Below are 23,327 nucleotides of genomic sequence, written 5' to 3' on the forward strand. Positions count from 1 at the left end.
CTGCTTACAATGCAAGCTGCAGGGAGCGGGTCTAATGAGAGCAGGGCAGTTCTGCCAAGGGAGAGGAGGAGGAGGCACTGGATTTCCTCCTGAATTAGCTCTGGGACCCCTTCCTGGAGGGGTAGAAACCTGTGCAAAATCTGGGCTCTGTTAGGGTGAAAGAAGGGAGGTGGGAGTTGGGTGGACACCCTTAAAAAACATCAACTGTCCTTCAGGGTGGAACAGTGCAACCACCTGCCCTGTCCTCTATGCAAGACGGACACCATGGCCATCACACTCCCAAACCTTGCGCTGAGCGCACGTATCCAGGCTCTGGGGCCAAACCCCAGCTGTGCTACTCACTGGAAGATGCTGAGCAAATCACCTAACCTATCTGGGCCTCAGTTTCCCCATCTACGAAGAAAATGGTGCCGACCTCCTAGGGTTGTGATGAGGACCAGACGGGTGGGTGTCTCGTGTCTTAAGCACTGTATAAAGCTAGCTATAATTATCATCATGTGAGCCAGTAGGAGCTCAAACAGACCCAAGCAATGTGAACTCAGCCATCCACTGGTCTGGGCGAGTCACCCGTGTTCAGGTCCTCCTGGGGGCCCTGAGTCAGCATCAGCCTTGATTTAAAGAGCGAATTATGCACGTCAGGAAAATAACGAGGCTATTATACTCCTCACAAAGGCCTATGGACGGGGAGTTGGAGCTGTGGCCGAAAGTCTGCATCACATGGTCAAGCAGGGCGAATGTGGGGAGCAGCTCCCTGAGCTGCACGCTGGCGGCGCTTCCCTCTCCCTCCCTTCTTCGCAGGCTCTTCTGTTTGCTTCTCCCAGTAACAGAGCCGGTGGAGTTTGGTGATCTGGAGAAGGCCGGAGACTACGCTGATCTAGACAGGAAAGGCTCTGGAAGGGGCGGAAGAAAGCAAGCAGAAAGGGGAGCATTGGGAGCCACTGGGTCAGGAAGGGAGGTCATGATGCGTGAGGAGGAGACTTGGAGACACAGCCCTGCCCAGAAAGATCTGGAGAGCAGCAGCCATGTCTAAAGGGGTCTTTAGAGGAACCCCATCCCAGCCAACTCCCCAACCCCTCCTAGATGAACTACCTCACTTCTGAGTTTCCAAGGGTCTGACTTGGGATTTTGCTGTGTGTTTCTTTCTAGAAACAGTGTCCACACAGCTGAGTTCTCGTAACAAGAGATGAACGTTTAAGTGCTTCGCCCATAGTCAGGGTCCGTGACGGCCTGCCCCCGGAGCAGAGCACACCTGCCTTTGGTCGGAAGGACATTTCTTGGAAGGATGCTGGGGACTCCCGGCCTCCCGATGGAGACTGGATGTCCAGGCTTGGAAAACAGACGGCTTCAGAGGCTGGGCAGCCAGTCCACAGCCAGCACTGTACTCCAGGGACACCTTGGTCTCCTTGCCAGGCACTGCGCCCTCTGTCCTTCACTAGAGAGTCAAGGTCTCAGGAGAGAGTCCCTCACCCCCACCTGGGACCTGCGGCAAGAAAAGGAGGTGACACCTTTAGATTCTGGAGCAGGAGGCTGAAGGGCTACACATACTACAGAGCTACCCCCAAAATGATACTAACAGGAAGGGAGGGAAGAAACACCCAGTGTCTATGATCATATCCCCATTCTAGGGATGAGAAACTGAAGCTCGAGTCGTTATGGAACTTCAGCACCCTTGACACCAACGTGCTTCTCCGGAGTTCTTTTTGCTCCCCCCATCCTTCCAGAAAACATGAACTAGGGAATCCCAGGGAGGGAGACAGGAAAAGAATTGAGCTACGTCCGTCCGGCACATATAGGACACAATACAAACTGGGCGAATGGCCCTAACCGGTTTGGCTCAACGGACAGAGCGTCGGCCTGCGGGCTCAAGGGTCCCAGGTTCGATTCCGGTCAGGGGCATGTGCCTTGGTTGCAGGTACATACCCAGTAAGGAGTGTGCAGGAGGCAGCTGATCGATGTTTCTAACTCTATCCCGCTCCCTTCCTCTCTGTAAGATAAAATATATTTTAAAAAAAAAACTGGGCGAATGGATGCAAGGGGATTGGGAAGCAGCGGAGAAGCCGTGTGGAGATGTGCGATGAGGGTCACTCTCGGATGGGTGGACAACCTCCCCATCTTAGCCTCAGATCACCCAGTTTACGCTTTGCCAACTACCAGACCTTTTTAGACGCTCCCTTGGCCGCGCGCCGGGCCGCGAACGGCGCCGTCACTTGCGACCAGCTCCCTGGGCGGGAGGCTGCTGGGCGCAGGCCCGCGAGAGGTGCGGCTGGCAGCGGCTGACCCGGAGGGGCGGGGGCGGCGGGCGGCTCGCCCCGGCTGGGCTGCCATGTCCCGCCGAGCGAAGGACGACTTCCTGCGGCACTACACCGTCTCCGACCCCCGGACGCACCCCAAGGGCTACACGGAGTATAAAGTGACCGCGCAGGTGAGGCGGGGCGAGGGGCACCTGACCGTCTCAACGGGAGAGGGGCCGTGTTAGACCTTAAGGCAGGTCGCGGCTGCAGGCTCCTTTTTGGCGGACAGAAATAGGCGTCCCCTTTAAGCGGAGGTGTAGGTGCGAGTCTTCTGGGGCCTCCGCCGCCGGCAGGGGGCGGAGCCATGGGAGGGCGCTGTCCTCTTAAAGGGGCGTGGACTGCAGTTCCTGGACCTGAGCGTTGGGGTGCCCACGCCCCATGTGTGGTGTCTGGGCATCAGGCTGTGAATTTCTTTAAATTAACATGAACGCTCTGGCTCCACCCAAATATTAGTTAGTTCTCCAATCTCTCAAAGTAAGTTTTGTTTTTTGGTTTGTTGGATATTTACATAAAAGCCCTCTAAAGAGTTTATTTTTAAAATATTATTTTTTAAAAAACACTTGTCTAGCCCTGACTGGTTTGGCTCAGTGGATAGAGCGTCGGCCTGCGGACTCAAGAGCCCCAGGTTCGATTCCAGTCAAGGGCATGTACCTTGGTTGCGGGCACGTCCCCAGTGGGGATGTGCAGGAGGCAGCTGATCGATGTTTCTAACTCTCTATCCCTCTCCCTTCCTCTCTGTAAAAAATCAATAAAATATAAAAGCAAACAATGAATTCAAAATATATTAAAAAAAAAACACTTGTCTATGACTTTAAAAATTCATATAGTTCACCCGGCTGGTGTGGCTCAGTGATTGAGCCTCGACCCATGAACCAAGAGGTCAGGGTTCCATTCCTAGTCAGGGCGCATGCCCGGGCGGTGGGCTTGATCCCCAGTAGGGGGCGTGCAGGAGGCAGCCCATCCATGATTCTCTCTCATCATGGATGTCTCTCTCCTCCCTTCTTCTGAAATCAATTAAAAAACACATTAGTTTTTTTAAAAGGAGCAACCATTGAATACATAAATAAGTGGAACAACAAATTGATGTTTCTCCCCCCTTTCTCTCTCTAAAATCAATAAATGTAAATTTTTAAAAAATAATAAAGTTCCATTTTATACTCCCATTCTTGCCAGCACTTGCTGTCATCAGCATCTTTAATTTTAGCGATTCTTGGTGGGTGTGGAATATCTCACTGGAGTATTAATTTGCATTTCTCTGATGAGAAATGATGTTGAGTGTATTTTCATAATCTTATTGGCACCCTGGCCAGTGTGGCTCAGTGGTAGAGTGTCAGCCCACGTACCAAAGGGTCTCAGGTTTGATTCCCTGTATGTACCTGGTTTGCAGGTCGGTCCCAGGCCCCAGTCAGGCCACGTGCGGAAGGCAACCTATTCATATGTCTCTCTCACATCAATGTTTCTCTCTCCCTCTTTCTCTCTCTCTCTCCTCTCTCTCTCTCTCTCTCTCTCTCTCTCTCTCTCTCTCTCTGTCTCCACCCTCCCTCCCTTCCACTCTCTCTAAAAATCAATGGGAAAAATATCCTTGGGTAAGGATTAACAAAAGACAACAACATCACAACATAATCTTATGGGCCACTCATATGTCTTTTTCTGAGGGATGTGTCCATTCAAGTATTCTGCCCATTCTGCCTGATTTTTGAAGTTGGGTTGTTTGTCTTACCTTTTTGTAGTTCTTTGTATTCCGGATATGAGTCCTTTGTTAGGTCCATATTGCTCAATGGTTTTTAAAACAAGCTTCTACTTTGAAAACTGTCAAGTACTCCAAGCTGTAGGATGTTATTGTCAAATTATTACGAACAAAACAGTGAATTGGAGTCTTCTTACTACCTCAGGCCTGTCTGCTCGACCAGGGGTCACAGCCCAGTGATGGTTGGTCTTTGGCCAGGAGTGTCCATCCACAGAGGCTCCCTCCTTTAGGAAGGAGTGGCTCCTGGGACAGAACCCCACTTTTTAGAGAAGCTGCAGGGACTTGGCCCTTTGAAGGAGCTGAAATGAAAGTCGGGCTGAGGATGCAGGAGTCTGGAGCGGCCTTTAGGGAGCCTCTCATTTGACAGATGAAGAAACCGAGGTGCATGATAGCAAAACGGCCCCAGGTTACACGCGAACCCTGAAAGCCAGGTCACCTGGATACCAGTGGCCACTGGCTGCCCCTCGGAGGGGAGCTGGGAGGTACCTGGGGCACCCTAGGATTTCACAGGGTGATGGGATGGCAGATGCCAGTCTCTGGTCTCACCTGGTTCTTGCCTTTCTTCCTCAGTTCACCTCCAAGAGAGACCCAGAGGATGTCAAAGAGGTGAGGCTCCTGGGAGGGAGGGGGCCCATTCCCCCATTCCAGATCTGCGAACAGCAAAGGAGCAGCAGCTGGTAACTCTGTGCGGACACCAGCCCCCTTGACCCTGGGCCGGGCGGGGGGCGGGGGGCGAGGGGCGAGGGGGGCCTCTCCCCACGTTGCTGGGCCAGTCAGGTCCCCGTTCCTCGTAGGTGGTGGTCTGGAAGCGGTACAGCGACTTCCGCAAGCTGCACGGAGACCTGGCCTACACCCACCGCAACCTCTTCCGCCGCCTGGAGGAGTTCCCTGCCTTCCCGCGGGCCCAGGTGTTTGGTGAGTGGCCCTGGGCATTCAGGCCAAAGATGGTCGAAGAGTTGGGCACAGGGGGCCTCTGCTGGCGGGGGCTGGAGAGACAGGGCTGACACTCCCTGCCGAGACATTCCAGCGGCTGGGAGGGCCCTGGGAGCTGGCCTGTTACCGATGGAGCCTCGCCCTGATTGTGTCAGACGCTTTACCATTCCTGTCCTCATTAGCACCCTTTTCAAGATGAGGCAACTGAGGCTCAGGGAAATGGAGGGGCCGGGCCTGTAAGTGACAGAACCAGAATTCCTACCCACAAACCCAGGTTTCCAGTAGACCTGGCCTGTCCGAAAACAGTAGCCATGAGCCACACGTGTCCGGCAGCGCTAGAGATATGATGGGCGGTTTGGGTCACAGACACAGGCGGGAATGTAAACCATCACAACAATTTACGTATTGAGTATATGTTCAGATGAGGATGATTTGAATATACTGAGTTGAATAGAAAATATTACAATTAATCTGTTTCTTTTTACTTTTTTAAAAAAATATATTTTTATTGATTTCAGAGAGGAAGGGAGAGGGAGAAAGAGATAGAAACATCAATGATGAGAGAGAATTATTAATCGACTGCCTCCCGCACACCCCCACAGGTTGTGGGGATTGAGCCCACAACCTGGGCATGTGCCCCCGCCCGGAATAGAACCTGGGACCCCTCAGTCCACAGGCGGACGCTCTATCCACTGAGCCAAACTGGCTAGGGCTCTTTTTACTTTTTTAAAATGTGGCTACTAGAAAATTGTAAAATATAGTAAGTTACATATTATATTTCTGTTGGACGAGGCTGATCTGCACTTGGTTCTCTAGAATCACATGAGATGTTTTCTGCAGCAAGGTTCTGCTGGCAGGCTGTGCCAGGCAGTGGAGAGAGCAGCAGGGCAGCATGGTATTGAGGCTAGAGTTCGACAGCTACCTAGAACAGAGCAGTGAAACTGTAATAAAAGGGGGCTGCTTGCTGTGTGACCGTGGGCAAGTCTCTTCCCCTCTCTGAGCCTTACTTTGCCCCTCATTACATCAAAGCCATCTGAAATTATTTGGCTTCTTGATGGTTGCTTGCCTCCCCCTGTCTAGGATGTGATATCTATGAGAGCAGAGAGCTTGCTTCTCTCTCACTCACCTTATGAACCTAGCACATAGTAGGTGTTCAGTACACATCTGGTAAATGGATGAACAGGGGGATCGGTCCCTTCTTTCAAGTGCCCTCCCCCTGGAGGAGTTGGGGGTGATTGCTGGGAGAATGGGGAGCTCAGATGGGCTGTTCAGATCCTCTCAGGCAGAACCAGAAGTGGCCTGGGGGCCCAGGCCCTGTGAGTCACTGCTTCCCGTCCTGCTCCTTCTCTTGGGGGCTGCAGGCAGGTTCGAGGCCTCTGTGATTGAGGAGCGGCGAAAAGGGGCCGAGGACTTGCTTCGCTTCACTGTGCATATCCCCGCGCTCAACAACAGCCCCCAACTCAAGGAGTTCTTCCGGGTATGTGGGCCTGCTCGACCCCTCCCCCGCACCTGGGAACCCTTCCTGCTCCCGGCTGCACCCTGTGACTCCTCCCGGCTGGGCTCTCTCCTGCAGGGTGGGGAGGTGACACGGCCCTCCCCGGTGTCCAGGGACCTGCACATCCTGCCACCCCCTCTGATCCCCACACCGCCTCCTGAGGAGCTCCAACCACCACCTGAGTCCTGGTTACCCCAGCCACTCCCCACAGAGAAGAGGGGCCTTGAGGAGTTGGAGGTGCCAGGTATTAGGGGTGGGGGAGGGAGCCAAGGCTGGTGGGTCCAGAGTGGGGCGGGGGCCCACTCCCTCCTCAGTGATCTTAGTGAAAAGCCTGGGGTGTGTTCCAGCTCTTTTACCACTAACCCGCCGGGAGCTCTGCACAGGGCACCTAGGCTGTAGTTTCTTAATCTGTAAAATGGGCACAAACCCTAAGGATGGGCTTGTCTACACTCAGGGTTGCTGCTAGGATTCAGTGAAATAGCTCCATTTTGAAAGCTGTGAAGGAATAAGGGCAGACATAAATGTCCCCCATGATCTATTCCTCAGCGGACCCCCTGCCATCCAGCCCAGCCCAGGAGGCCCTGGATCTTCTCTTTAACTGTGGGAGCACCGAGGAGGCGTCTAGTTCCCCTGCCCGAGGCCCCCTCACTGAGGCGGAGCTTGCCCTCTTCGACCCCTTCTCCAAGGAAGGTAACAGCTGGGACAATCAGAGGGAGGGCTGGGCCGAAGGTGCTCAGAGGAAGGGAGGCAGGCAGTGCCACCAGGTAGGCTGTGGTGCCCGTGTAAGTCTGAGAAAGGTGCCCTCTGTGGGCAAATGGCAGCCTCCAGGAGAATTAGAAGCAGGCACCATCGCCCTGTGCCAGGGCGTGGTAAGCTGGATGCCCTTGTGCAGTGAGCAACCATGGAGGAATGTAATAAGCCACTTCCCAGGGGAGATCTTCGCCCTGCAGAAGCTCTGGAAGGAGCAGGGGCCACCCTGCTTCAGGCTGGCTCAGGGTCTGAAGTCAGGAGAGGCCTATTGGTCAAGGCGGGTGAGGCCTGCGCTCAGGAAGCAGCAGGGGAAGGCCCTGGAGAAGCTGTTGGCCTGTGGGGGCACCAAGATGGAAGGGGTCCCCATGGAGATCCAGGTCCTGAGCTCCTGGCATGAGATGGGGGGACCCAACAGTCCTGGACTCTGCGACCCTGGATCTCTCCATGGTGAATTCTCTGCGTTTATGCTGCTCCTGCAGCTGCTGTATTGAAGGGGCTGGTCTCACCTAGGGATCATCGTGAATCCGTTTCATTTGGATTCCTCAACAGCCTTTAAGCCCATGTTATCGGCTTCTCTTATTCTTCCTTTGGTGACCTCCGGCAGGTACTTAGCTTTCGGATCAGTTTCAGACATTTGAGCTCTCTCACCCTCAGGTCTGGTCCAAACCGGGACCTCCATCTCTCATCCAGTTTTCACCCTCACCCCCTCGACCCTGCTCAGTCCTGACTGGTGGCCTGGCCCCTGGTCCTGGGGACCAGGCCCTTGGTGGCCAAGGGTATGAGGGTCCTTTTGCTCCTCTAATTTGCTCCCTCCTCTTCCTGCTCCGGCCCCTCCAGGGTTGGGGAGGAGGAAGGAATTTGGGGGGACAAGGCAGGAGTGGTGTCACTGGGACTGATGTGCCGGCTCTGAGGGGCAGATGTCCAAATACTCTGCCTTGCCCCAGCCTGGGCTGCCCGGTGGCCAGACGCCTAGACAGGAGCCCTATTAAGAGTCCTTCAAGGTGGCTCCCGTGAGACATCCCCTCAGCCTGTGGGAGACTCACAAACCCTGACCCCCAAAGCCAGGAACTGCACTTTGCTCAGATGCTGCCTCATCTTCTCGCCCTGCTCTTGTGGGCCTCTGAGCATCAGAAGCTCCAGACAAGCGTGGCACTGTCTCTCTTCATCTCACACCAAACTCCCGAACTCAAGTATTAGGGCACCCCAAGAACTCTTCTGCCTTCTCTCCATTAGCGACGCAGAGGGATGCAGGCACAGCTGGGGAGTGAGATGTCATCTTCCCTTCCTGCAGGAAGCCCTGCGCTGCTCATGGGGTCACTTGGATGGGGTTGGAGAGATACCCACACTTCCCTCTCTGGGCCGGCGGTGTGCCATGGTGCTTCTTGCTCCTGCACCTTGCCTTCAAAGGCTTTTTTATCACAGATTCACCAGATCTCTAGTCTTCTTTTGTATAAGCTACAAAGGAGATTTTCACCCACCTCTTTGCCAATCCTGGGGGTATATGAGCCCTCTCTCTGGAATGTGAGGATACCTACTACCCAGTGTCTTCACATGTGGGGCCTCAACAAGAGCCCTAAGCCCGACCAGCATGGCTCAGTGGTTGAGCATTGACCTGTGAACCAGGAGGTCAAAGTTCGATTCCTGGTCAGGGCACATGCCCAGATTGCGAGCTTGGTCCCCAGTGGGGGCATGAAGGAGGCATCTGATAATGATTTTTCTCTCATCATTGATGTTTCTGTCTCTCTCTCCCTCTCCCTTCCCCTTTGAAATCAATAAAAATATGGGTGTTTTTGGTTTGTTTTTTTTTTAAAAAAGCCCTAAGATTCCAAGGCTTGGAGTATCTCTACCCTTGGCCTGGCGTAGTTGGTCTAGCATCCTTCAATTAAACTTTATTGAGGGAATTCTTGGATTGATAGATCAGCTGTAGTCAGGAGGACAGTAAGACTAGTGACCCAGAGCTTGCAAACTAAAGTTAATGTGTACTTTAAAGAAAGAATCAGGAAGGTAGGCTGTTTTTACAAAAGCATATGAACTCCACCAGTCAAATAGATCATGGCTACCTTTCTATGCACAGTGGCTTCGGAATTGCTCAGGCACTGCTTCTCCCCACCTGGGCCAGGTTGGTCCCCTAATGGGAAGAGAGGTCTGGGGATGGGCAGCCGGCCCTGGGAAAGGGACGGCCAGTGTAGCCGGAGTCCTCCGTATCTGATTGCAGAAGGTGCAGGCCCCAGTCCTACCCACATAGGTGAGCTGACAGCAATGGAGGCAGAGTCTGAGAGGCTGGACCAGGAAGCCTGGGAGCCCGGAGGACAGGAGGAGGAAGAGGAGAAGGAAGGAGGGCCCACCCCTGCCTATGTGAGCCAAGCCACGGAGCTCATCACCCAGGCCCTGCGGGATGAGAAGGCAGGCGCCTACGCTGCGGCTCTGCAGGGCTACCGGGACGGCGTGCACATCCTGCTTCAGGGAGTCCCCGGTGAGTAGGGCTGGAGAGAGGAGCGTCAGGCCTGGGGTCCCAGATGGGGCAGTGAAGGGAAGGGAAAGCGAAGAACAAGCAAGTCAAGGATGAGAATTGCTCCTTACTGACCAGCTGTAAAGCCTTGGGCAGTTTCTCTCCCTCTTGTGGCCTCAGTTGTCTTGTTTATAAAATGGGAAGATAGATCTGACCCCCAGGGAAGGGGAAAGACACCTGCTTTGTGAACCATAAGGGTCTAGACAGGGGTTCTGGACCCAGTAGCTCAGTTGAGCCATTCTCTCTCCACAGGTGACCCATCGCCTGCCCGGCGGGAAGGAGTGAAGAAGAAGGCAGCCGAGTACCTAAAGCGGGCAGAGGAAATCCTGCACCGGCACCTGTCCAAAGTCCCACCCTGAGAGGGAGCGGACCCTTCCCCCGGACTCCAGCACTGCCAGCCACCCCCTTCTCCTGTCCCTGGAACTTGCCCTATCTCCTGGTCTTGTAACTCGAGAGACCATTTCTGTATGTAACTGGACCAAGAATGAGAAAAATAATGACTTCTCAGTTCCCTGACCACACCCGCCAGCATGGAATCAGGGACTCACACTTTTGATCCTGCCTGTCTCTGTTGATGTGTGGGCAGTAGCTCTAAACTTTCTGTTTATCCTTCTAGAACTGGGGTCTGCGAACTGCGGCCTGCAGCCAAATCTGGCCCACCACCTTTTTATTTGTAAAGCCTGTGAGCTAGAATGGTTTTTACATTTTTTAAATAGTTGAAAAAAATCAAAAGAATAATGTTCTGTGACAGGTGAAAATGAAGCTTAAGTATCTAAAAATACAATTTTATTGGACTACAACCAGGTTCATCCATTTAGTATTGTCCATGGCTGCTTTCTCATTACCCCAGAAGGGTTGACTGGTAGCAGAGGTATGTAGTTCCCACCGGAAGTCCCAAAACATTTACTCTCTGGCCCTTTGCAGAAAATTTGCTGACCCTGAATCTACAAAATGGGGAGAATAGTCTCCAGGGAAACAGGGGAGCATGACAGTAAGGCTGACGGGGCCAGTTTATTGGTCGACGGGAATGGATGATGGAGAGGAACCCGAAGCGGGGTTATCCATTTTGCAGAAATGGGTCTCCACAGCCAAACCAGGACCCTTACCTGCGCAGGATCCTGGGGGGCGTGGCTCTGCTCCTGCCCGCCCCGCTGCAGAGCGATTGGTTGTGGGAGGGAACTACAAGCCGGTGCATCATGGGAGTGGCCCGGGCCGTGCGCGGCGCATTATGGGGGCATTTGCGGCCCTGAGCGTGCAGCACTGAACTACAGCGCAGTGCATCTCGGGAGGCCCGCTCCAAGCTTTGTGGGAAGCAACTGACTCGGTGAGAGGAGGGCGGTTGCCGACGACGGCGGGGACGTTTACACCCCGCCCAGTCTTCTCCGATCCTCCATCGGTCTCGGCGTGCCCCCCACTTCCTGCAGGATGGGGCGAGGGGCCGCCGCTGTCCTCGGGATGCTGAGCGCCCATCCTCTCTCCCCAGCCCACCATGTCCGGCTGCGAGCTGCCTGTGGGCACATGCCCGGACATGTGCCCAGCCTCCGAGCGCGCCCGACGCGAAAAGGAGGGCCGCCTGCATCGCTTCGAGGTGGCGCCGGGCTGCTGCGGGGGCTGGCCCCGCGCTGACCCGCAGCACGCCGTGAAGGAGTACAGCCGGCCGGCCGCCGGCAAGGCCCCGCCCCAGCCGAGCCAGCTCCGTCCGCCGGCCGTGCTGCTGGCCACCGTGCGCTACTTGGCCAGCGAGGTGGCGGGACGCACCGACGCATCCCGCGCGGAGGTGGCCAGCTTCGTGGCGGACCGGCTGCGCGCCGTGCGTCTGGACCTGGCCCTGCAGAGCGCGGGCGACGCCGAGGCCGCGGTGGTGCTGGAGGCGGCGCTGGCCGTGCTGCTGGCCGTGGTGGCGCAGCTCCGGCCCAGTGCCGCGTACGGGCTGGTGGACCGGGCGCTGCTGCAGGGCCAGGTGCAGGAGGGCTTCGGTTCGCTGCGGCGCTGCTACGCGCGGGGCGCAGGGCCGCACCCCCGCCAGGCCGCCTTCCAGGGCCTCTTCCTGCTCTATAACCTGGGTGAGTCGGGCCCCCGCGTCGGGACAGCACGCGGAGGTGGGTTCCCTGTATGTGGACAGTGGATGCCGGGAGGAAGAGAAGCTTTCCAATCTCACCCTTAGCCCCCTCCCCCTCCCTGCCGCTTAAATGTTAAATGTGTGTCAAGTCAGAGCACAGGATCCACCAACCAAGACATTTAGATCCTTTCTGTGGATGGAGGGTGCATTCTGATAAGTAATATTCTATTTAAATGTAATAAAATGCTGTTGACTTCACCACCCACTGATGGGTCAGAGGCCTCAGCTTACAAAAGCGGCCAAAGGTCCCAGGTGTCTGATTCTTGGAAGGGAAGCAGGGGCAGTATGTCCTCGAAGAAATGGCCTTGCCAAAGGGACAGGGAGGATGGTGCCGAGCCGGGGCCCTGACCTGTGGGGCAGGTGGGGCAGTGGAGAAAGAACGGGGTTTCAAGTCAGGAAACTGGGATTTGATTGCTCTGGTCCTACTGCATACGCACTGTAGGACAGTTCAAGTCTCAGGCAAGTTGTTAAATTAGCTGGGCCCTTCCCCCTCATCCGTGAACACTGCTTCGCTTTATTATAAGGATCCAAACTGTTTGCAGGGGCAACCTCAGTCAGATAGGGCTCAGGAAGGGCTGAGGGGAAGGGGAAGGTGCCCTTGGCCTAGGGGAGGGGCGTGGCTGGGTGGGTGGGTAGCAGGACTGAGTGGGGCGGTGGGCTTGGTGGAGGACTGGAGCCCCTGGGGCTCAGGTGGGTGGGGGCGGCAGAAGCGGATGGGATGAAAGCTGGGCCTGGGCCTGGCAGACTCGTGTGGTCCTCATCCCAGCCTTCTGCCCTCACAGGCTCCGTGGAGGCCCTTCACAGTGTTCTGCAGCTGCCAGCTGCCCTGCGCTCCTGCCCAGCCCTACGCACGGCCCTGGCTGTGGACGCAGCCTTCCGGGAAGGCAATGCTGCCCGCCTGTTCCGCCTGCTCCGGGCCCTGCCATACCTGCAGAGCTGCGCCGTGCAGTGCCACGTGGGCCATGCCCGCCGCAGAGCCCTGGCCTGCCTCAATCGTGCCCTGAGCACCCCCAAGGGCCAGACCTTACCCCTGGGATACATGGTCCACCTGCTGGCCCTGGACGGGCCCGAGGAGGCACGGGACCTGTGCCAGGCCCATGGGCTGCCCTTGGTTGGACAGGACAGAGTTGTGTTCCAGAGGGGTCACTACGCTGAGGAGGGGCTGCCGCCCGCGGGGACCTGCAAAGTGTTGGTGGGAAGCAAGCTTGGAGGGCGCTCCCTGGAGGAAGTAGTCATGGCGGAGGAGGAAGAGGTGGGTGGGGACAGGTCCAAGCCCCTTGAGTAAGGAGGGGCTGTGCAGTCTCCCAGAGCCCAGGACCGGGTCTGAGCACTCAGGCCCCTTTTCTCGTGATTCCCACACAATAAAAGGAACTTGTTTTGTAAGGACAATAGCTAGGCTTGATTTATTTGGGGAAGGGCAGGAGGGAGTTGAGAAATGTGAGGTATGAGGGTGGAGGAACCCAGAGTGGGCAAGGCCCTGTCTGCCCTGGGCCTCAGTCTCCCTGCTGGTCCCTGAGGAGTAGCCCTGGTGGACTCGGAGCTGGCATCTAAGGTTGGCATGTATACTATCCTCACCCACCCACCACCAAGAGCAACTGAGGGCTTCGCCATTCCCACCATCCCTGCCTCCTTTCCTCTACCCTCTCAACCAAGAGCCAGGATGAGGGAGAGTCATTCAGGGCTTGTCACTCCCCTCAGGTGACCACAACTGGTAGGGCCCTGAGCTGTTGCCCCAGAAGCTGGAAAGGATCCCAGAGTGTGACCTCCCTTGGCATCAGGGAAGACTGGGACACCCAAAGAAAACGAGTGGGGAGAGGGTTCAGATAAAGGGGGGGTAGTGGCAAGCTGAGGAAGGAGGGCTGGGGTCAGAGGTCAGCCACGGGCCTCAGGGTGGCTGCTGCACCCTCCAGGGCCACCACCACAATGCTGAGCTGCCTCTGCACCTCAGCCCAGGCCGCAGATCCTGGGTCTGTGTCGATGGCCCTGAGAAAGGAACTGGCCAGGCCTGGGAATGTATCCAGGAAGTTGTTAAGAGGAGCCCAGAGCACGTGGCTACCAGGAGAAATAGGGAGCATCAGGGTTATTTGCTTCAGCCTGGAATGGGCTCAGCTCCTGGACAGAGCCAGGCACAAAAGCACCTCCCACTGCCTTAAAAGCTGCGGCTCTTACTGGTAACAGAGGTAAATTCTAGTCCCAGCGTGACCGTGACTGATTTGCATCCCTTTGAGCCTGATTCCCTTAAAGGCCAGTGAAATGCTGGCATTCTCCTCCTTCAGTGCCCATTACCAGCCTCACCCCACTGCACCTTCCAGGAGCTTTGGGACAGGCTCACCTATAGTAGCGTTCCTCTGGGAAGGCTCGAGGGTTCAGGAAGGCCCGTTCCAAGAGCATCAACTGGTCATTGAGCATCCGTACCTGCAGGGGGCTGGAGGTGGCAGGACTTGCTGGTCACTCTGGAGCCAGCAGCCCAGCTGCCAGCCAGCAGCCCTGGATGCCACCCTCCCAGACACCTGCTTGCTGCCCTTGCTTACTCGAAGGTGCCCTTCTGCAGCGCTGATATGCGTTGGCCCAAGGCCACAGCTGCCCCCTCGAACTTCTCCACTGCAGTCACCAGAGGCCCTGTGGGTACAGCCAGCATCTTAGCCCGGGGAGTGCAGGCTTCCCTGTGCCTCTGTCAGGGGGCCTTCGTACCCAGGCTGATGCTGTGCTTCTCCAGCAGGGGCCCCAAGTACAGCTGGGCAGCCTGCAGGAAGCTTTGGAGGGTCTCACTGTAGTCACTGACGTTGAGAGGCAGGAAGAGGCTGTCACTGAGCCGAAGAAGCACGTTCCCCGCCGTCCTGGCCACGGCCTGGTGGCTGCTGAAGCCTGCAGAGAGGGCGACAAGGCCAGGGCTCCGTCTTCAGCCCGTCCTCCTCCAGCCCCAGGATGCTCTTGACCCTGTCCTCACCGGGGTCCACAAACTTGTCCACGTAACCAAAGGTGTCGAAAGCTGTGTGGTAGGTGGGGTAGGTCCGGGCTGAGGTCTTGCTCTGGAGAAACAAAGTCCAGAGGTGACAGGCTTGAGATGGGAAGTGGGAGGAGGTGTGCCTACAGTGAGCTACAATGTAGAGACATTCCCTCAAACCATTGCCCCATCCATGAGGTAGTTCCTAGAATTCCGACTTTATAGAAGAAGAAATTCCTGCTCAGAGAGGTTAAGTAACCTGCCTGATATCACACAGCTAAGAAGTGGCAGAGCTGGGTCAGGTGCCAGTTTCCTGTTTCACATGAAGAAGAGCCCAGAGCCTTGGAGTCGGACAGGATTTAAATCTACCTTCACTACCCAGGAACAGGAAGGGAGAGACTTTTGGAGACACAGGCTGGGTACTCTATAACCCCCTGTCTCATTCACTCTCACACCAATGCATTTAATCTATTCTGAGATAAATTTTTTTTCCTATTTTAAAGATTCTGGAATCAAGATGCTTACAGTCAGTGTCATTCTACGCTTCATTGGCAGTGCAGTTTCCCCCTCCTGAAGAGTGCATATCATGTGCATCTTACAGTCAATAGCATCTTAAATTTGATGTTAGATGAGCCTAAGCAGATTCTCAGAGAAGAAAGTTGGGCGAGGTAGCACAGCTACTGAGTGATAGAGCCGACTCAGGCTGCTCTGGAAAAGGCAGGAGAGGCGGGGGCTGGCGAGTGGAGCAAAGTACAGAGCTGGGAGGCGGAGCGGTGCGGCTCACCCGGTCATAGGTGTAGGTGATGTCCATGGAGGAGATGCCCAGGAAGTGAATGAAGGGCGCGTAGTCGCTGCCAGCACCCAGAGAGCCCACGCTGCGGGAAGAAAGATGGATGAGCTGGAGGCTGCTGGGCCGGCCCGCCCGCCCGGGCCCCGGCCCCAGCCCCGGGCTCACCTGGGGACCAGGCCATACACTGGACTGCTGCGGTTGAAATACCGGATCCAGTTGTCGTAGATGCTGAGGCTGCCCGGGCCTGGTGCGGGGATCTGACCAGAGGGGAATGTAGTCTCGGGGTTGGCCCCTCCCCGACCCAACAATGAATGGGTCCTCTGCCCGGCCCACCCTAGTCTCCAGCCAACGCACAGTCCTGCGGGTCCTACAAGGCCCGCCTCCGGTCTCAGTCCCACCCCCAGCCCCGCCCACAACCAGGGCCAGCTCCAGCCCCGCCCACCCCGTAGCCCCGCCCCGGCCGTCCGCCCCGCCCCCTTCACCTGTTTGGCTGCGGAGAAGATGACGCTCTGGACCGGGGGCGTCCCCTGCGCCCTCAGGGTGGCGTTGCCTGTCGGGGGACCAGAGAAGGGCTCTATCCCGACCCCAGCCCCTCTATCTGTCCCCTCCCAGGCAGCCCAGTCTCCCCCATACCAAACACCGAGATGTCCACGTTGATGTAGGCCACGGCGCGCTCCTGCAGCTTGCAGAAGAATTCCTGCGGGGAGGGGCGGTGTCAGCCCGGCACTGCCCGGCCCGCGATCCCCTTGATCGCCTACCCTGGAGGCTCACTCACCTCCGTGAATTCTGTGGAGCCAATGAGCCCAAACTCCTCTGCCCCCCAGCTCGCAAACACGATCGATCTGCGGGGGTGCCAGGTGCCTGGGGCAGGGATAAAGGCTTAGAGGGCAGGGGCCCCCAGATCCTGGGGTGACTCAGAAAGGTTGGGAAGTGGAGAGGACGGAGGGCTGGAGGTAGGTCCTGGTACCTCTCCAGCCAACTCTTCCCAGAGGCTCCCTCCTCTGCTGTGACACCCCACCAGCACCCCAACATTGCCCTCAACACCAGTATCCGTCAGTCAGGTGGTCCCTTCCCCGGGCGCCCTGCCTCCCTCTTCGTTAGAGGCAGCTTGAGAAGGCCTCCTGACCCTACAGCTCCAGCTCCCTTCTCCACCCATCATCCTAGAAACACTGGTCCACAGGCTGCCCCTGGGGAAGCCCTCCGATAGCCTCTTTGTGGCCCATCACAATTGTCCTTACATGCAGGCGCTCTGGGGGTTCACGGTGGGGCCTCGGGTGTTTAGGGCCGGCCTGACATGTAGTGGCACCGAGACACATGTGCTGAGTTAAGGACTGTCATTCCTGCCTCAACTGGGCTGAAGCTCTCGGAGGCAGAGCCTGCCTTGCTCACAGCGGCATCTAGGCCTCCCTCCATCCTGGAGCACAACAGGCTCTCAGAAGCTACTGTACGAATTAATCAGTGGTCCGGTCCGGTCCGGTCCCTGTACCACACTGGGCTACTCAAGGCCAGGGCTGGTGTCCACACCTGTCTGCCTCCAGGGCCCTCAGGCTAAGGGGGCACTGGAGAATGAGACAGGAGGTGGGACGATGTCCAGAGCCAGGAAGGAGTGGGTTTGGAGGTGACCTCCCGGGGGACAGTTCCTGGGCCGGGGGGCTCACCCTTCTTTAGCAGGGTCCCCAGGACGCGAGAGAGCTCCAGGAGGACAGCAGTGCCACTGCTGGGGTCCACGGCCCCATGCACCCAGCTGTCCCGGTGGTTTCCATAGAGCACATAGCGGTCTGGGGGGAGGAGGAGAATCAGATGCCAGAGAAGAGGGTGGGTCAGCCAGGCGGGGGGGAGGGCGCAGTCAGGGGCCTCAGAGCAGGGCTGCTCCTGGGGGCTCACCAGGCTCCACAGCCCCGCGGATGATCCCCAGGACGTTGGAGGAGTTCCGCAGCTCCAGGCGGTTGTGAACACTCAGGTTCACCTGGCTGGGGAGTGAAGGGGCCGGCAGAGTGTTGGTCCTGCTCCGCCACCCCCACCTCTACGCCCGCTCTCTGTGAAACCGGCCCGGGCGGAACAGGACAGGGAGGGCCCAGGAGCACCAGGAGAGGCAGGAAGGCTAGAGCCCAGCTCTTCCAATTCCTGTTCTCCTTTTCATTGACCCCCTCCCTCCCTCCCTCGCTCAGCGCTTATCAGATACTTGGTGATGCCGTCACCGCACCAGGGTCTGGGCAGTGATGGACATGGACCCAGCCTTTGGGGGCCTCCCTCTCCTGAGACAGACCCGAGGAAGCAAACTGCAGCGGAGGTGTGAGATGTGCGAGGCTCCCTGGTGGCGGGGAAGGTTAGTGCCGGCAGGAATGGCAGGAGCCAGTGCAGAGACCCTGATTTGGGAATGAGCTTGGTGTGCTCAAGAGAGGGGGCGACTGGAGAGTGGAGGTCTGAGATAGAGCAGGGGTACCCCACAGGGACTTGTGGGCCACACGGCTGTCTCACTGGTTCCCCAAAGACAAGACAGACATTTTGGAATCAAGGGAGGGCTTGGGAGAGAACTAAGGGAAAGGCCAGGCCTTGATGTGGGCAGAGGGGAAACTCGGGGTCAGGGAAGCATAAGTAGGGAGGGGAGAGGGGGTTGAGGGAGGAGGGGTCCAGCTCACCTGCCTGCGAACATACCACCAGGCTCGAAGCCCGGGCCCAACTTGTAGTCACAGCCCAGTGCTCCCTGCCAGTCAGCCTCGGCTGAGGGTCCTTGGAGGTTACTGGGGAGAAGAGGGAGAGCCTCAGAGCGAATATGGGTGTGGGGGCAGAAATGTGGAGGCCCTTGGAGGAGGGGCAGGAGACCCCAGGGCACAAGCTCACCAGAGAAGGACTTTGGCATCCTCGAAGCCAATGGGCTGAATGGGAATTGGGGGAAATCCGGAGGCAGTGGCTGGGTCCAGGCGAAAGGAAGAGGGGTTGGCTGGTAGGTAGGGAGTGAGGGGGTCCCCAAAATACTCATAGTAGGAGCCTCGTTCCACCCCAGAGGGAGGCAGGTGCCAGGAGTGCGGGAAGGTCTCGTTGGGCAAGCTCCGCCCATCATTGACGTCTGCGGGGTCCGTGTACACCAGCACCCCAGCCACCTCGTGCTTGGCAGCATTCACAGCCTGCAGGAGGGGGAGGCGGGGGAGGCTATGTTCAGGGGAGGGTGAGGAGGATGCACACCTGTGTTCTGGCTGAGAAGCCAGGCCAGATCTATCTTCCACTGGCAGGATGATGCCAACCCAAGTCAGCCTCAAAAAGGAAGGAAATTCTGATACAACATTGATGAACTGTGGAGAGCAGATACAGTGTTTGGACAGGTTCAAGCCTCGGACTAATGAGAGGGCACAGTCCTCTCATTGCCACGTGCAAGTCCCAGGTTGGAGGGCAGAGCCCTCCAGCACAATTATAGCCAACAGCTGCAGCTGTAAGCTTGAACCTATGGTCTGAACACGTGCCTGAGTGATGTGGGTTTGATAGAGTTCAGGTGCATGTCATTGAGTAGGATTGAAACCCACAAGAATGTTGTAAACATCTTGACCACGTCCTTACTGTGCCTGATGGAATCTGGCTATAAAATACACGGCTTGTAGTCCGTGATGCTGTCTCTCCATCAGAGAGGGCAGCGTACCACCTAGCGCCCAGCTTTATTCTCTTGTCTGTCTTTTCTAATCCTTCACCGCCCCCTCTCAGGGTCACCCGTGGCCGTGCTGGCACGGCACAATGAACCTTGAAAACATTATGCTGAGGGAAATAAGGCAGACATAAAAGAACAAATACCGTATGATTTCTCTTACATGAGATACGAAGACAAGGCAAATTCAGAGAGACAGAGGTGAGTAGAGGCTCCCAGGGCTGAGAGGGAGACAGAAGAGTTCTGTTTATAGCAGTGATGGCGAACCTATGACACGCGTGTCAGAGGTGACACGCGAACTCATTTTTTTGGTTGATTTTTCTTTGTTAAATGGCATTTAAATATAAAATAAATATCAAAAATATGTCTTTGTTTTACTATGGTTGCAAATATCAAAAAATTTCTATATGTGACATGGCACCAGAGTTAAGTTAGGGTTTTTCAAAATGCTGACACGCCGAGCTCAAAAGGTTCGCCATCACTGGTGTATAGGGACAGTTTCATCTGGGATGGAGCCAGAGTCCTAGGCGTGGGTGGTGGTGGTGACTGCCACATTTTGTGAATTTTCTTAATGCCACTGCATTGTACACATAACGATGGTTAAAATGGTCTTATTGCTATAATAAAAACAAAACAGTACCTTTTAAAAAGGCAGAACAAGGACAGAATTTGTGTGCCAGAGTTGATGTGTTCCCTCCACAAGAAACTCTGCATAGATATCCCAGCAGCCGAAAGAGTGGTGGCCTCTTTGGAGAACTTTTCACTTCATACGGGGTTTTTATAAACTGGAAATTCCATCATGCCTGTCCCCTCCCCCTTTTATTCTGTTCTTTTCTTCCCCTCTTTTTTTTTTTTTTCAGCTCTTCTATGAGCACTTCTTTAAAAACTATGATCAAGTACACATAACATAAAACTTATTATCTAAACCATTTTTTTTTTTGGTTAATCCTCACCCATGGATTTTTAAAATTGATTTTTGGAGAGAGTGGAAGGGAGGTGGAGAGATACAGAAAGAGAAGCATCGATGTGAGAGTGATACATCAATTGGTCGCCTCCCGCAGGCACCCTGACCAGAACCGGGGATAGAGCCTGCAATGGAGGTATGTGCCCTTGGCCAGAAGCGAACCTGGGACCCTTCAGTTTGAGGGCTGATGCTCTATCCACTGAGCCAAACCAGCTAGGGCTATCTTAACCATTTTAAAGTGTACTGCTCAGAGGTATTAAATACATTCATATTATTATTCAACTATTACCACCATCCATCTCTGGAACTCTTTTCATCTTGCAAATCTGAAATTCCATATCCATTAAACACTCTCTCGTGTGCTATACCTGCATATATTTTTTAAAATTTTAAACCATAGACATGTACTATTTAGTCAAAATTTTCAATTAAAAAGAAGCATGCTGTGAGGAGGGCAACTGGGGGTATTTACGTTGAATATTGGGAAGAATTGCTTCGCAGGAGGTCTTAGACTCCTAAAATATCAAAGCTGAAAATGTTGCCTAATGAGGCTCAGAGAGGTTAGGGGAGGCATCCAAGGTCACACAGCACATCAGGGTATAACACAAATACAGCTCAGCCCCCCACTCAGTATTGCTCCTTCCCCTCCCCCTCACTTCCTCCTGTCCACTGCTGGGCCCCACTCCCCACCCAGCGCCCTGCCCTGGGGACTGCTGCTCACCTTGGCCCCGCGTCCTACACCCCCGTAGCGGGTCAGGGCGATGGTGCCTTTGAGTTGGATGCCCTGATCCTGTAGCACCTTAAAGTCGTCTTCTGAGCCCCGGTTGGCGTAGACGAGGAGGCCCTAGTCCCAAGAGGAGGTGACCCTGAGAGCCAGGCCCAGGGAAGATGGAATGGGAAAGGAGAGGGGCAGCTGGGTGGCAGGATAAAGGGTTTTGATTGCAAACTCCCCAAGGTCAGCCACACCTGGTTTCCTGGTGTCCAGGTACCGTGTATCTGGCCCGGCCTGGAGCAGGAGCCATTAGTGTGTGACTAAGTGATGGGCGGTAGAAGTAGCAATGGAGTGTGGAGCTGAGTAAACTCTGGGGTTGGGGGAGCTGAGCCCCAGTCGAGACATTTTCTCAAGTTCCCTTGAGTCAGGATGGGAGAAGCTGGAGTGGGAGCCGGGCAGCTGGGCCATGGCAGTAGGAGGGTGTATTCTAGGCCCACCTGTGGGGTTCCGGGGGGGGCGTAGGCAGCATAGGGTGGCACCACATCAGGCCCCCCCTGCTCCCCAGTCAGGTTCTCTTCACTCTGGCGACAGGAGAAGAGGATGGTCCCACTGGGACCCACTGTGGAAGGGGGACGGTGTTAGGAGCTTACCATCGAGCCTGCAACCAAGGGACCAGGTACATGCCCGAGGTATGTGCCCGAGGTATTGCCCGTGGGCCCCACAGCTCCCCGCCCCACAGGCATCCCTCAGCCAGTGAGGCGGGACCTCACCAATGGCCACGTGGTTCGGCTGCTCCTGGCTGGGGAAGGACAGCAGCACTTCATAGGTGGACACCTCCGCCGAGTCCAGACCTGACTCTGGGTCCCGCCAGCGCTGCAGCAGCAGCTGCACCAGCGCCTCGTCCTGGGGGCTGGAGGCCAGGTGTGGCTCCCTGGAGAGCTCTCTGCAGGGTGGGCAGAGGGGGGCAGGCCCAGGGTCAGGGCGGGGCCTCTGGCAAACAGAAGGGGCCGGTAGAAAGGCCTCTCACCTAAGATTCTCCCGGATCCTGCTGGCGTCCAGCTGCCCCATGATGGTCTCAAGGATCTCTGGGTCCAGGTCCTGGGAGGCTGAGGCACTGGGTGCTGGCGGGTTAGCTCCCTTGGGGATGGCAAAGTGGCCCAGGATGATCCCTAGCCCCAAGAGGGCCGCGGCCCCCGCCACTCTCCCAAGCACCTTCCTCCACTGCATCCTGTGGAGTCTTGGCCAGCTAGGGTGGCTTCTTATAGACGGGGTGTCAGGCCTAGTGAAGTGTCCATCTTATATAAAAACTGCTGTTTGAAATTTTAATCCTGATAGTATGGCTTCTGTCTTAAATGATAAGGAAAATAAGACTACTCCCATTCCAGAGAGGCTGTAAACTATGCCCCAGACGGAGTTGTCAGTGCTGACACCCAGACAGTTGCCAGGCCTTGAGATATGGTCTCATGGCCCCTTCCCAGCACGCAGGCCTTCTTTCTCAGAAGGCCCGGAAGTCTCATTCCAAATTTGGGAGACAAAGGACCGGAAAAAGTATAAATAAAGAGAGTTTCCTCCATACTGGGGGCCCAGAATTTGAAAGACACGTTTTTCTCTGGGCCTCCACAGAATTTAATGATGAAATGTAACTCCTGTAGTGGGCACTGCAGTTCAGCCTCAGCTTCGGCGGGGTGCTGTAACTGTAGTCGCTGGCCAGCTTAATAAAGGCTCCTAAATCTTAATCGGAGTCCCTGGTGGTCGTCTCCATGGGTCGCCCGCCCTGTTACACTAGTTAACCATTACCCCAGGATGGCCCTGCCCTCTGGCTTCCTCGCTCACTGTCAGGGAAAGTGAGGGGAAACCCTGCAGGGAGGGCCTGGAGCTGCTCACATCACCACAGTGTCTGTACCTTTCACCTGGAAAAGACCTCCAGGGGCATGACCTCCGCACAGGGCCACTGAGGCCCAGGGAGGGACCCCGGTGTCTCAGTAACACGGAGGCCCGGCCAGGACTCCGAGCCCGTGTCCAGACATCCCTGCCTGTCTCCTCGGTGTCACTGGTTTCCAGCACATCCAGCGCTGGCTGCTTGAGCAGGTTTGCGCTTAAATCCCATTCTTCCACCCAGCACGTGGCTCAGTGGTTGAGCATCGACCTATGAACTGGAAGGTCAAGGTTTGGTTCCTGGTCAGGGCACATGCCCGGGTTGGGGACTCGATCCCCAGTAGCAGGCGTGAGCGAGGCAGCGGATCCATGATTCTCTCTCATTGATGTTTCTATCTTCCTTTCTGTCCCCCTTCCTCTCTGAAATCAATAAAAATATATTTTTTAAAAAGTAAAATTGCCAAAACCGGTTTGGCTCAGTGGATAGAGTGTCGGCCTGCAGACTGAAAGGTCCCAGGTTCGATTCCGGTCAAAGGCATGTACCTTGGTTGCGGGCACATCCCC

General features: G+C 55.9%; 3 protein-coding genes across 5 annotated transcripts; 2 read left to right on the forward strand and 1 right to left on the reverse strand.

Annotated features, from left to right (window-relative positions):
* The first annotated feature begins 683 nt into the window (after nucleotides 1-683).
* SNX15 (sorting nexin 15) lies at nucleotides 684-10,525 on the forward strand. Of its 2 annotated transcripts, XM_081099809.1 has the most exons (8): nucleotides 684-2,422; nucleotides 4,609-4,644; nucleotides 4,833-4,953; nucleotides 6,333-6,448; nucleotides 6,545-6,710; nucleotides 7,013-7,156; nucleotides 9,432-9,689; nucleotides 9,978-10,525. In XM_081099809.1, exons 1-8 carry the CDS (start codon nucleotides 2,324-2,326, stop codon nucleotides 10,082-10,084), a joined length of 1,047 nt encoding a protein of 348 aa, XP_080955935.1. In that variant the 5' UTR covers nucleotides 684-2,323; the 3' UTR covers nucleotides 10,085-10,525. The 2 variants fall into 2 exon arrangements, with proteins under 2 accessions (XP_080955935.1, XP_080955936.1); XM_081099810.1 differs by lacking the exon at nucleotides 7,013-7,156.
* SAC3D1 (SAC3 domain containing 1) lies at nucleotides 10,170-13,235 on the forward strand. The gene is made up of 2 exons (XM_081099808.1): nucleotides 10,170-11,788; nucleotides 12,627-13,235. The coding sequence occupies exons 1-2, from the start codon at nucleotides 11,215-11,217 to the stop codon at nucleotides 13,127-13,129; spliced, it is 1,077 nt and encodes a 358-aa protein (XP_080955934.1). The 5' UTR covers nucleotides 10,170-11,214; the 3' UTR covers nucleotides 13,130-13,235.
* On the reverse strand, nucleotides 13,224-22,115 carry NAALADL1 (N-acetylated alpha-linked acidic dipeptidase like 1; the record flags this gene model as incomplete). 2 transcript variants are annotated; one of them, XM_081099807.1, is made up of 18 exons in its annotated part: nucleotides 13,224-13,827; nucleotides 14,177-14,269; nucleotides 14,376-14,463; nucleotides 14,536-14,709; nucleotides 14,792-14,873; nucleotides 15,573-15,663; nucleotides 15,744-15,835; nucleotides 16,061-16,128; nucleotides 16,212-16,275; nucleotides 16,354-16,439; nucleotides 17,237-17,356; nucleotides 17,463-17,548; nucleotides 18,218-18,319; nucleotides 18,420-18,703; nucleotides 20,898-21,020; nucleotides 21,386-21,507; nucleotides 21,659-21,831; nucleotides 21,916-22,115. In XM_081099807.1, 18 exons carry the CDS (start codon nucleotides 22,113-22,115, stop codon nucleotides 13,710-13,712), a joined length of 2,166 nt encoding a protein of 721 aa, XP_080955933.1. In that variant the 3' UTR covers nucleotides 13,224-13,709. The 2 variants fall into 2 exon arrangements, with proteins under 2 accessions (XP_080955933.1, XP_080955932.1); XM_081099806.1 differs by having other exon boundaries at nucleotides 13,224-13,896.
* Nucleotides 22,116-23,327: the final 1,212 nt, after the last annotated feature.

The sequence above is a fragment of the Myotis nattereri genome (assembly GCF_964212035.1).
Source record: "Myotis nattereri genome assembly, chromosome: 9".
Taxonomy (NCBI): domain Eukaryota; kingdom Metazoa; phylum Chordata; class Mammalia; order Chiroptera; family Vespertilionidae; genus Myotis; species Myotis nattereri.

Bases quoted from the DNA above. Each gene is read 5' to 3' on its own strand.
- SNX15 (XM_081099809.1), top strand. From the start codon at position 2,324: ATGTCCCGCCGAGCGAAGGACGACTTCCTGCGGCACTACACCGTCTCC. The intron at 2,423-4,608 runs GTGAGGCGGGGC...TTTCTTCCTCAG, and splicing joins AGTATAAAGTGACCGCGCAG to TTCACCTCCAAGAGAGACCC. The intron at 4,954-6,332 runs GTGAGTGGCCCT...TGGGGGCTGCAG, and splicing joins CCCGCGGGCCCAGGTGTTTG to GCAGGTTCGAGGCCTCTGTG.
- SAC3D1 (XM_081099808.1), top strand. From the start codon at position 11,215: ATGTCCGGCTGCGAGCTGCCTGTGGGCACATGCCCGGACATGTGCCCA. The intron at 11,789-12,626 runs GTGAGTCGGGCC...CTGCCCTCACAG, and splicing joins CTTCCTGCTCTATAACCTGG to GCTCCGTGGAGGCCCTTCAC.